The sequence below is a fragment of the Dreissena polymorpha genome, chromosome 5, assembly GCF_020536995.1.
Source record: "Dreissena polymorpha isolate Duluth1 chromosome 5, UMN_Dpol_1.0, whole genome shotgun sequence".
Classification (NCBI taxonomy): Eukaryota; Metazoa; Mollusca; class Bivalvia; order Myida; family Dreissenidae; genus Dreissena; species Dreissena polymorpha.
In genome coordinates this window covers 48,000,673-48,013,092 of record NC_068359.1, presented here as the reverse complement: position 1 = coordinate 48,013,092, position 12,420 = coordinate 48,000,673, and the positions used below count along the sequence as shown (strand labels likewise).

General features: G+C 34.5%; 1 protein-coding gene across 5 annotated transcripts in view; it reads left to right on the top strand.

Annotated features, from left to right (window-relative positions):
• LOC127880785 (kinesin-like protein KIFC3) overlaps nt 1-12,057 on the top strand; it is a 99,633-nt gene extending 87,576 nt beyond the window's left edge. For 3 of the 5 annotated variants that reach the window (XM_052428193.1, XM_052428195.1, XM_052428191.1), the window contains exon 22: nt 8,066-8,766. Coding sequence is in view for 1 of the 5 variants with exons in the window: in XM_052428197.1 (XP_052284157.1) it covers nt 7,798-7,929 (132 nt within the window). In the remaining 4 variants the exon portion in view is untranslated. Of the gene's footprint in view, nt 1-7,797; nt 7,977-8,065; nt 8,767-9,951 lie in introns of those variants that run through there. The other 2 variants (XM_052428197.1, XR_008049740.1) reach the window with 2 other exon arrangements.
• The last annotated feature ends 363 nt before the right edge of the window (nt 12,058-12,420 follow it).

Sequence of the window (12,420 nt, the reverse complement as noted above, 5' to 3'; positions counted from 1 at the left end):
AACTGTTGTACGATATGTTTACAAAGATATTATGATTTAGTGACATAGTTGTACAAGAACGTTTTGATCCACACTCTGGAAAAATGGGGCTTAATGCATTGGTGTAAAGTGTCGTCTGTGATTAGCCTGTGCAGACTCCTAGAGCTAATCATGGACAACATTTTGTGCGATTAAAAAATCTTTTTTTAAAAGTAAGTCTGTTTTTAAACAAAAGTTCAGTTTATGTGGGAAGTGTCATCACTGATTAGCCTGTACAGACTGCACAGGCTAATTAGGGAGTAAACTTTAAACGCAAAATTAAGCCGTGTTTTCCAAGAAGGAGGCATATTTATAATATACAAATTCTGTGATTATTTTCCGTCCAGACTAGGTGTGCCAAATGTGATCGTTTCTCTCCCTATTGTTGTAATTAAAATTGTTTGATTTATTGTATTACTTTATTATTTTTCAATATTTTCTCAATACGTGTACTTTGGTGTTTTTGAGGGTGTTCACTGTCATAGACTTCCTAGTCCTCAGGAAGCCTAATGCACTATTTATTGACGTTTCTTCAAAAGGGTTTAATAAAACCAATTTACTTTCGGGTATCAATCGTTTCCAAAAAGACACTTCCATCTCTCGAAAAAAAAGGAGTCATTTTAAATAGTCATTATATATTTTGTATAGTTATAAATTATGCTTTCTAAAACATACATGAATATAGTTTATATACATGTTTTTACATTTTTTAATTGTATGAGGTTTCTATCATCTTCATTTTTAGAAGTATCCATTTATCTTTAACGCTTTCCCACTCAGAAGCAAAGTGAAAATGGCTATGTGGAAACAGCATAAAACCAGAACAGACTGCGAGTATTCACAGTCTGTTCAGGTTTTATGCTGTTTGCTGCTCATTAGTATCTAAGGGTTGGAAATGATGCTTTTGAAACTTGAATACAATAAGAACGTTTTTTTTAAATTAAATTTAACTTTCTAGGGGACTACAAGTGCGTAGAAATATGTATCTAAGTGGTAAAGGGTGAAATGATTTCCCCTTCATTACTTCAGAATATTCTCACAGTCTCATAACTTTAACGCTTTTTTGCGAAACGGGATTGATTTTTTTTCAACAAATGAAATGTTGAATATTTGCGTGTGCTGGTAATCTGTGTCTTTTTAATGTGGTTTATAAAAATTGGCTTTTCATAGGCTTTATTTAGGATTTGAGCCTCGGTCTGTAAAAATGGGGCTAAAGTCATTTTTGTAAAGTGTTGTCCCAGTTAATCTGAGAAGACACTTTTGGCTCGATTGTATTTTCTTGAAAGGAAGTCTCTATTAGCAAAAATTAAGTTAGGCAATGAGGTTGGCGTCCCTGATAAGCCTTTTCAGATTGCTCAGGCTTATCTGGAAAACACTTTACGCACATGCATTAAGCCCCATTTTCCCAGAGCGAGGCTTATTTAGATTCTGTGATACTTAGTGTGCTGATAAGCCTCTGTGTGTTTGGGTGTTGGTTGACCAGGGTTATTTATTGCTGCAAATACAGCCCCATTGTCTACTGAAACAGGGCATGTTTGGATATTAATTGAGTGTGCTTGAAACATCTATCATGTAGGCAATCTGTGATACTTCATGTCTTGTTTTGTTGAATTGCATAGATTGTTTGTATTTGACCAGTTCACATCATACTAAAAATGTTATTTTGAATATTTTTAGATCAGTAGCATTTGTAATCTTAAAATCATATGGTTATTGAATCTTGATTTATTAAGATATTTCATGTAATGTGATAATTATTTATAATTCATGAACAATTTATTGTTGTCATTTTCCTGATTACACCAGTACTTGTGTGTATGTATATATTTCTTCCTCATGCATGAATAATTATGTTTATATATATATAATTAAAACTGTTTTAGCATATGTTTTAATTAAAACTGTTGTTAAAAATGGCATGTTCACATTTAAATCTTGTTCGACCATCAGCCCATTAGCTGAACAGAGCTGTATACTGAAGCACACATAATAAGTATAAATGGGCAGTGCTCTGTGAAAAGGGGGTTTAATGCATGTACTTAAAGGGTTGTCCCAGATTAAACTGTGCAGTCTGCACTGGCTAATCAGTGACGACCCTTTCTGCTTTTATTGTATTTTTCATTTAAAGATATTCTCATCTTAGCAAAAATCCAGTTAAGGTGGAAAGTGTCGTCCCTGATTAGCCTGTTCACAACAAACTTAACGCACATGCATTAAACTCCCTTTTCACAGAGCACGGCCCAAATATATAATGAATTGCAATGTTTGCATATAATGCACTTTGTAATATCTGAAAATCAAAGTAACATATATTGTGTACACTAACATTTATTTTAAATAAACCAGTCATTAAAGTAAAAATATTAAAAGGACCTACTACAACTATATGCTCAAACAAGTAAAATAACACTCCTGCCTAAAAAAATGTTAAAAATATTGTTATATTTAATAATCTATCTATCTTGATAAAATAATAACCCATTTGTGATATGTTCCATCAATATTTTTAACATACATTTATTGTTATTTTGCTATTAAAAATACGATTTTTGTCAAAATTACACACTAGCTAAATAAGTCCCTTATTATAGACATTATAATTTATGGTATGTGTAAAATGACTTTAAAATAAAATTATTCTTTATAAGTAAATATTAATTTTGCATATTCAGCATGCACAAATTACATATGACAAATACAAAATATACCAATATACCAAAATAACAGAAACATGTTTTGAAACATGTTTTGAAAACATAAAAACCAAGATGTACATGAAATATTTGTTGACTGAAGTATGGAGTTGATAGGAATCTAATGTTTGTTTAAATGGTATGATAAATCATTATTGATGTGCAAACGTGCTTCAATCTGTCGATTGTTAACGTTAATAATTGTTAAACATTTATTTATATTTTGTATGATGGTTTGATAGTCGAAAAAACATTTTAACATCGCTGTGTTTGTTTTGTTTTTATTGTGTTTATTGTTCTCTTTAAAAGACAATGTAGCTGAATAACAAATGAGTGGCCTAAATATGTACTATTGAAACAATTGTATTATGTGACTTCTGAATAAGACATGCATCTTGGAATTAACATGATGTTGGTGATTTTCTCAAACAAACCTGTTCATTTTATGTTCTGAGTGTAAATGTGTAACAATCTGGCTGCACTTTAAGTATAATAAGCACTTTCCCATGACTTTTTAAGGCAGTAATTAGTGTTCTGTCTTTACCTGAATTTTCTATATCATTAAAGCAGTTTGCATAGTATAGATAACTCTTGGTGAAGCCATTAAAGCAGTCAATAGTCATAGGCGGATCCAAGGGGGGGGGGGGCGGATGCGGCGTATGCCCCCCCCCCCAAAAAAAAAAAAATTAAAACGCTTAAGTAAAGTCAATTCATTTGATGTTTCACACTTAACAAAATCTTAATCACCTATTAAAACTCATTTTAGCTCGGCTGTTTTCGGAGAAAACCCGAGGTATTGTCATAGCCAGCTCGTCGTTTCCTTCGTCGTGTCGTGTCCGCCGTCCGCGTCGCGCTAAAACCTTAACATTTTGTCAAGGTTTTGAACATTGGCTCTAAAATCAAAGTGCTTCCACCTACAACTTTGAAACTTCATATGTAGTTGCACCTTGATGAGTTCTACTGGCCACACCCATATTTGTGTCACTAGGTCAAAGGTCAAGGTCAATGTGACCTCTTAATAAAAGGAAAAAAAGAAACAAAATCTAACAAGCTTTCATTTATTAAAAAATGCACCCGCAGCCGAGCGTTGGCACCCGTTATGTGGTGCTCTTGTTCTTTTTCGTACACAACATTTCCCACTAATCGCAGACAATCGCTTTAAAATGTTTTAACTTTAGACTCTCTGTCGCCAGTTTTTTTCAAGTTGAACTTTGATGAGGCGTGACATGCTCGAGAAGTGGTTGTCAAAGCCTTTAAAATCACAAAAATCGTAGAGCTTACGGGGGGCTTTGCCCCCCTGAACCCCCTAGCAGGGCTTTGCCCAGCATCTACCAGGGTATGTTGCACTATACGGCGCCGGAGGATTATTCTACTGACGAGTACCTACGGCGCGGCGTACGTAGACACTATAGATGAAAATATTGGAAAAGAAAAGGCAGATCACGTCTCATCACAGTAACATGTTGCATTATACGGCGCCGGAGAATTATTATACTGACGAGTATTTACGGCGCGGCGTACGTAGACACTAACAGATGAAAATATTGGAAAAGAAAAGTCAGATCACGTCACACACAGCAACATGTTGCTCCACTATACGGCGCCGGATGATTATTATACTGACGAGTACTTACGGCGCGGCGTACGTAGACACTTACAGCTGAAAATATTGGAAAAGAAAAGGCAGATCACGTCACACTCAGCAACATGTTGCTCCACTAGACGGCGTCGGAGGATTATTATACTGACGAGTAGGGCTGCAACGGGTACCCGAAATATCTGATGATTTCGGATCCAACTTCAGATTCGCGGGTTCGGAACGACCCCTGGAAATTTCGGTTCCGAATATTTATTTTCATAGTTGTATGTAACCGAGCGCTGTTTTCACGAGTATTTTTTTATACAGACTGGTTCTGTTCAAAAGATAAAAGTTACGTATAATGGTCTTATTAACCCCAAACCGGAACTCCTGTTTTTAGGGTTACATGCAGTCAGTTTGAAACTTAGCACACATTGTTGAGTGCATGCTGCCTAGGATTTGTAAAATACATTGCAAATGGTTAGTTTTGGTATCAACTTGAAGGTATATTTGTAAGCAATAAGAAAATGAGCCATTTTTGTGCTCTACATTTTGTGTTGATGGTTCCCGGCTTTGAAAGTAGGTCATACTATTTGAGCCCAAAATGGTTGTCTGCACAGCTGTCAAAACCGGTTTGCCTTTTCTAAGGTAAATATTTTGAGTTCGCGCGTATAGAATTTAATGACATGCATTTTTTTAAAAAGATTATGCATTAATCTTTCCAATGATGTATGATGATATAGTGGGTTTGCGCTTGATCATGGTAAACATTGATATCGAACTTCAACTATTTTATATGTAATATAGAAGGAAATTAATTGCGCATGCGTAACCTAATTGTCGATATTTATTGACGTGTGACAGTCAAATAGCATATCATTTGAGATCCTTCCCGAAAGCAAAACTAATTCGAAATCATGAAGGATTTACACATTAAAAATGCAATTCCTAATGGCAATAAGTAAGTTTTCAATCCTTATTGTCTTTCTGAGTTGTATTAAAATCAACGATAGTGCCACTAGTGGCTCGAGTGTGGCTGGAATGTTATTCAGGTAATTTTTTCATAATTTCGCGGGTTTAGGTTCAGAAAGGCCGAAAACCAAAAAGGCCGCATACCAAAAAGGCCGAATACCAAAAAGGCCTTACCAAACAGGCCTCAAAGCGTACCAAAAAGGCCGAAAATTGAACTAAAAAGGCCTTAAAGCAATTATTGTTTTTTTATGCTTCAAAGTGTGTTAACAAAGAAATACACATAAATTAAAATGGAATAAGACCTAAAACAGGTATGATATTTTTTTCTTTATTTGTTTATTATGTTTAAATATATATTTACGATTTATACAGTCAATGAACATGCACAGTCACACAATTTGTATAACACAACTTACATAATCAAGCAAACATTTACAGACAATTTACAGTCACACTGACAAAATACAACATAATTACATCATATTATTCTTAAAAATGTTTCTTTTCTTTATTACAAAATATACATATTTTCAATTAATTTCAATTACATAATAATAGGGTTTAACATGTGAATTATATTTTCTATTAAATCAAAATGTAGTGTTACATTATGAATGAACTTTTTTTTTTTTCTTTATTACAAAAAATGCATGTACGAGAAAAAAATACAGACAATGTACAGTCAACGTGACACAATACAACATAATTTACAACATATCTACATAATAAAATATACATGTACAAGAAAAAGTTCAGACAATATACTGTCAACGTGACAAAATACAACATAATTTACAACATAACTACATAATGAAATATACATGTACGAGAAAAGCTACAAACAATACACAGTCAACGTGACAAAATACATGTTCATTAATCCAGCACAACGCCGTACGCCTGACCGACCTTGGCCAGCAACTCAGAGGTGGTGCACTCTCTCGCCTGGTACTTGTTCCAGAGGGAAACCAGGGACTTCTGAACTTTTGCCGATCGCGTTGTGGTGATCCGGTGGAGGTCGCTGCCTTCAACGAGTAGCCTCACCATTTCAGATTCCATTTCAGGCTCCATTTCATATCTTACCATATTGTATTAAACTCGTCCAGGAAATTCGTTAGTAAGCTCGCCAAAGGCTCGCTTACTAACGAAAGTCCTGAACTCGTTTAATAAAATTTGGTATGATATGACAACTCGTGCCAGATCCTATATGTATGTATAAATGAGTCACCCTATGGAAAAAAACATGCTTAATGCATATGCATAAAGTGTTGTCCCAGCTTAGCTTGTGTGGACAATCAGGAACGACATTTTCAGCCTCAACTGGATTTTCTTTAAGAAGAGACTTCCTTTAAACAATAAATACCATGAAAGTGGAAAGTGTTGTCCCTGATTAGCCTGTGTGGGCTGCAGAGTCTATTCTGGGAAAACACTTTATGATCATGCATTAAGCCCCGTTTTCTCAGAATGATGCTCCAAAGTGTTAACCCATTTATGCCTAGCGTCGTGAAAAAAGGCCTTGGCAAACAGCGTAGACTCACATGAGACGCCGCATGATGCGGCGTCTCATCAGGGTCTGCGCTGTTTGCTTAAAGGAATTTCTGTAAGTTATATTCTAAATATAGAAATAAATATACTAGACATCCCTAATTTTGTAAATAAATTGATCCAATTTAGAAGGATGGGAGAGTCCACTAGGCATAAATGGGTTAATGACTATCTCGCATTGCCTTGCACTCTGTGTACAGGTGTTCACTGCCCTGAGGTCGAGCCAGCTGTACGTTCCCTACAGGAACTCCAAGCTGACCCAGATACTGCAGCCCTCCCTCGGTGGAGACGCAAAGGTAGGCAACTCTAACTCTTTCAGTGCTGGAACCGAATTTTGAAGGCCTTTGCAAACAGTTTGGATCCAGATGAGACGCCACAGAACGTGGCGTCTCATCCGGATCCAAACTGTTTGCTATTCTGATAGTATTCTTTGAAAAAAATCGAAGAAAATGCTAATTTTAGAAATTCAGCAGACATTTGAGCAGACGACACATTTCCCAGCATGCAAATGGCTAATATTTTCACAAAATGCTTATCTGACTGAGATCTGATTGGTGTGTGGCTGTGACAGCATGTGTCACTGGTTCGATTCTCACTCAGAAATTGTTAAAAATTTTATTCCAAAGACCCAAAGCTTTGAGTTATTTCCCAAAAAATATTGTAAAATCATTATTATTTGTGGGACATTAATTTTCGTTGATTTAGTGGCATGACTGATACAGAAATTAAATACATACACATTTATCAAAATAAGAAATCAACCAATTCACATGTTCACGAAAAGTTATTTACAAAAAACACACACCAAATTTCATACAGAAAAAACATTAATGATTTGACAGTACTTGGAAGAATTAATATAAGCTTAAAGCTTTAAATGCAATCAACATTAAAAGCATAGGTTTAAACTAAAGTGACTGACAGATGGCTTAAGTTACTGAATTGCAGTTACAGACCAGTTAAACTGCACAATTTTCTGTCTCTGTCCAGGCCTGCCTCTTTGTGAATGTGAGTCCAGATGTGTACAACTTCTCGGAGACGGTGAGCACCCTGGCGTTTGGTAGCAACGCCCGGCAGGTGGCGCTGGGCCAGGCCAAGCAGAACATCAGCAAGAGCAAGTAACTCTTGAAAACATCAGCTATGGCTAGTAAATCTTGAGAACATCAGCAAGGGCAAGCAACTCTCTTGAGAACATCAGAAAGGGCAAGTAACTCTTCAGAACATCAGCAAGAGCAAGCAACTCTTGAGAACATCAGCATGGGCAAGTAATTTTAAAGAACATCAGCAAGCAAGTTACTCTTAAGAATATCAGCAAAGGCAAGTAACTCTTGAGGATATCAGCAAGGGCAAGCAACTCTTGAGAACATCAGCAAGGGCAAGCAACTCTCTTGAGAACATCAGAAAGGGCAAGTAACTCTTCAGAACATCAGCAAGAGCAAGCAACTCTTGAGAACATCAGCAAGGGCAAGTAACTCTTGAGAACATCAGCAAGGGCAAGTAACTCTTGAGAACATCAGCAAGAGCAAGTAACTCTTGAGAGCATCAGCAAGGGCAAGTAACTCTTGAGAACATCACCAAGGGCAAGTAACTCTTGAGAACATCAGCAAGGGCAAGAAACTCTTGAGAACATCAGCAGGAAGTTACTCTTGGAAACATCAGCAAGAGCAACTAACTCATGTGTGTGGCGGGAATCCTGACAATGCAGACGGGCGGAATCAGAGATGTTTACCATTGCCCAGATATTGACTACAATATGATAAATATAGATCCAGTTTTAAATATGTTGCATGCTGGATATTATTTGAAAGATTATTTGTACTGTTTTACGAGATCTGTTGTTTGTAATGAAAGTTATCTAGGAAATGTTTTGAAGGTTACTGTTTCATGTAAGCACTATTCGAGCTTGAGTTTTTAATTTTAAGTTGTACTAAGAATTTACTTGGACAGCCTACGCTTTTTTTTTAAAAGTTGAACATGTTTGCAAAGATCACTCAAATATTATTTACTTATAATTTAATTAAAATTGTACATTTACTTCTGCTAACATTATAAGACACATATTCGCTTAAGTTTATTTACAGTTTATTTTTCCACTGTTTACTGTTTTGTGTGATAATCATTATATATTTACGCTTCCTTTTTTTCGTGTTTACTGGTTTTTGTGATGGTAAAACAATGATATTTTCTCTCAATTTGATGGCATATTTCATTGAGGTTAATGCTGGTACATTAACTGATGCTCAGAGTGTTATGGTATGTACACAAATACCACGAACTGTTGTACGATATGTTTACAAAGATATTATGATTTAGTGACATAGTTGTACAAGAACGTTTTGATCCACACTCTGGAAAAATGGGGCTTAATGCATTGGTGTAAAGTGTTGTCTGTGATTAGCCTGTGCAGACTCCTCGAGCTAATCATGAACAACATTTTGTGCGATTAAAAAATCTTTTTTTAAAAGTAAGTCTGTTTTTAAACAAAAGTTCAGTTTATGTGGGAAGTGTCATCACTGATAAGCCTGTACAGACTGCACAGGCTAATTAGGGAGTAAACTTTAAACGCAAAATTAAGCCGTGTTTTCCAAGAAGGAGGCATATTTATAATATACAAATTCTGTGATTATTTTCCGTCCAGACTAGGTGTGCCAAATGTGATCGTTTCTCTCCCTATTGTTGTAATTAAAGTTGTTTGTTTTATTGTATTACTTTATTATTTTTCAATATTTTCTCAATACGTGTACTTTGGTGTTTTTGAGGGTGTTCACTGTCATAGACTTCCTAGTCCTCAGGAAGCCTAATGCACTATTTATTGACGTTTCTTCAAAAGGGTTTAATAAAACCAATTTACTTTCGGGTATCAATCGTTTCCAAAAAGACACTTCCATCTCTCGAAAAAAAAGGAGTCATTTTAAATAGTCATTATATATTTTGTATAGTTATAAATTATGCTTTCTAAAACATACATGAATATAGTTTATATACATGTTTTTACATTTTTTAATTGTATGAGGTTTCTATCATCTTCATTTTTAGAAGTATCCATTTATCTTTAACGCTTTCCCACTCAGAAGCAAAGTGAAAATGGCTATGTGGAAACAGCATAAAACCAGAACAGACTGCGAGTGTTCACAGTCTGTTCAGGTTTTATGCTGTTTGCTGCTCATTAGTATCTAAGGGTTGGAAATGATGCTTTTGAAACTTGAATACAATAAGAACGTTTTTTTTAAAATTAAATTTAACTTTCTAGGGGACTACAAGTGCGTAGAAATATGTATCTAAGTGGTAAAGGGTGAAATGATTTCCCCTTCATTACTTCAGAATATTCTCACAGTCTCATAACTTTAACGCTTTTTTGCGAAACGGGATTGATTTTTTTTCAACAAATGAAATGTTGAATATTTGCGTGTGCTGGTAATCTGTGTTTTTTTAATGTGGTTTATAAAAATTGGCTTTTCATAGGCTTTATTTAGGATTTGAGCCTCGGTCTGTAAAAATTGGGCTAAAGTCATTTTTGTAAAGTGTTGTCCCAGTTAATCTGAGAAGACACTTTTCGCTCGATTGTATTTTCTTGAAAGGAAGTCTCTATTAGCAAAAATCAAGTTAGGCAATGAGGTTGGCGTCCCTGATAAGCCTTTTCAGATTGCTCAGGCTTATCTGAAAAACACTTTACGCACATGCATTAAGCCCCATTTTCCCAGAGCGAGGCTTATTTAGATTCTGTGATACTTAGTGTGCTGATAAGCCTCTGTGTGTTTGGGTGTTGGTTGACCAGGGTTATTTATTGTTGCAAATACAGCCCCATTGTCTACTGAAACAGGGCATGTTTGGATATTAATTGAGTGTGCTTGAAACATCTATCATGTAGGCAATCTGTGATACTTCATGTCTTGTTTTGTTGAATTGCATAGATTGTTTGTATTTGACCAGTTCACATCATACTAAAAATGTTATTTTGAATATTTTTAGATCAGTAGCATTTGTAATCTTAAAATCATATGGTTATTGAATCTTGATTTATTAAGATATTTCATGTAATGTGATAATTATTTATAATTCATGAACAATTTATTGTTGTCATTTTCCTGATTACACCAGTACTTGTGTGTATGTATATATTTCTTCCTCATGCATGAATAATTATGTTTATATATATATAATTAAAACTGTTTTAGCATATGTTTTAATTAAAACTGTTGTTAAAAATGGCATGTTCACATTTAAATCTTGTTCGACCATCAGCCCATTAGCTGAACAGAGCTGTATACTGAAGCACACATAATAAGTATAAATGGGCAGTGCTCTGTGAAAAGGGGGTTTAATGCATGTACTTAAAGGGTTGTCCCAGATTAACCTGTGCAGTCTGCACTGGCTAATCAGTGACGACCCTTTCTGCTTTTATTGTATTTTTCATTTAAAGATATTCTCATCTTAGCAAAAATCCAGTTAAGGTGGAAAGTGTCGTCCCTGATTAGCCTGTTCACAACAAACTTAACGCACATGCATTAAACTCCCTTTTCACAGAGCACGGCCCAAATATATAATGAATTGCAATGTTTGCATATGATGCACTTTGTAATATCTGAAAATCAAAGTAACATATATTGTGTACACTAACATTTATTTTAAATAAACCAGTCACTAAAGTAAAAATATTAAAAGGACCTACTACAACTATATACTCAAACAAGTAAAATAACACTCCTGCCTAAATTTTTTTTAAAAATATTGTTATATTTTTTAATCTATCTATCTTGATAAAATAATAACCCATTTGTGATATGTTCCATCAATATTTTTAACATACATTTATTGTTATTTTGCTATTAAAAATACGATTTTTGTCAAAATTACACACTAGCTAAATAAGTCCCTTATTATAGACATTATAATTTATGGTATGTGTAAAATGACTTTAAAATAACATTATTCTTTATAAGTAAATATTAATTTTGCATATTCAGCATGCACAAATTACATATGACAAATACAAAATATACCAATATACCAAAATAACAAAAACATGTTTTGAAACATGTTTTAAAAACATAAAAACCAAGATGTACATGAAATATTTGTTGACTGAAGTATGGAGTTGATAGGAATCTAATGTTTGTTTAAATGGTATGATAAATCATTATTGATGTGCAAACGTGCTTCAATCTGTCGATTGTTAACGTTAATAATTGTTAAACATTTATTTATATTTTGTATGATGGTTTGATAGTCGAAAAAACATTTTAACATCGCTGTGTTTGTTTTGTTTTTATTGTGTTTATTGTTCTCTTTAAAAGACAATGTAGCCGAATAAAAAATGAGTGGCCTAAATATGTACTATTAAAACAATTGTATTATGTGACTTCTGAATAAGACATGCATCTTGGAATTAACATGATGTTGGTGATTTTCTCAAACAAACCTGTTCATTTCATGTTCTGAGTGTAAATGTGTAACAATCTGGCTGTACTTTAAGTATACTTAGCACTTTCCCATGACTTTTTAAGGCAGTAATTAGTGTTCTGTCTTTACCTGAATTTTCTATATCATTAAAGCAGTTTGCATAGTATAGATAACTCTTGGTGAAGCCATTAAAGCAGTCAATAGTCATAGGCG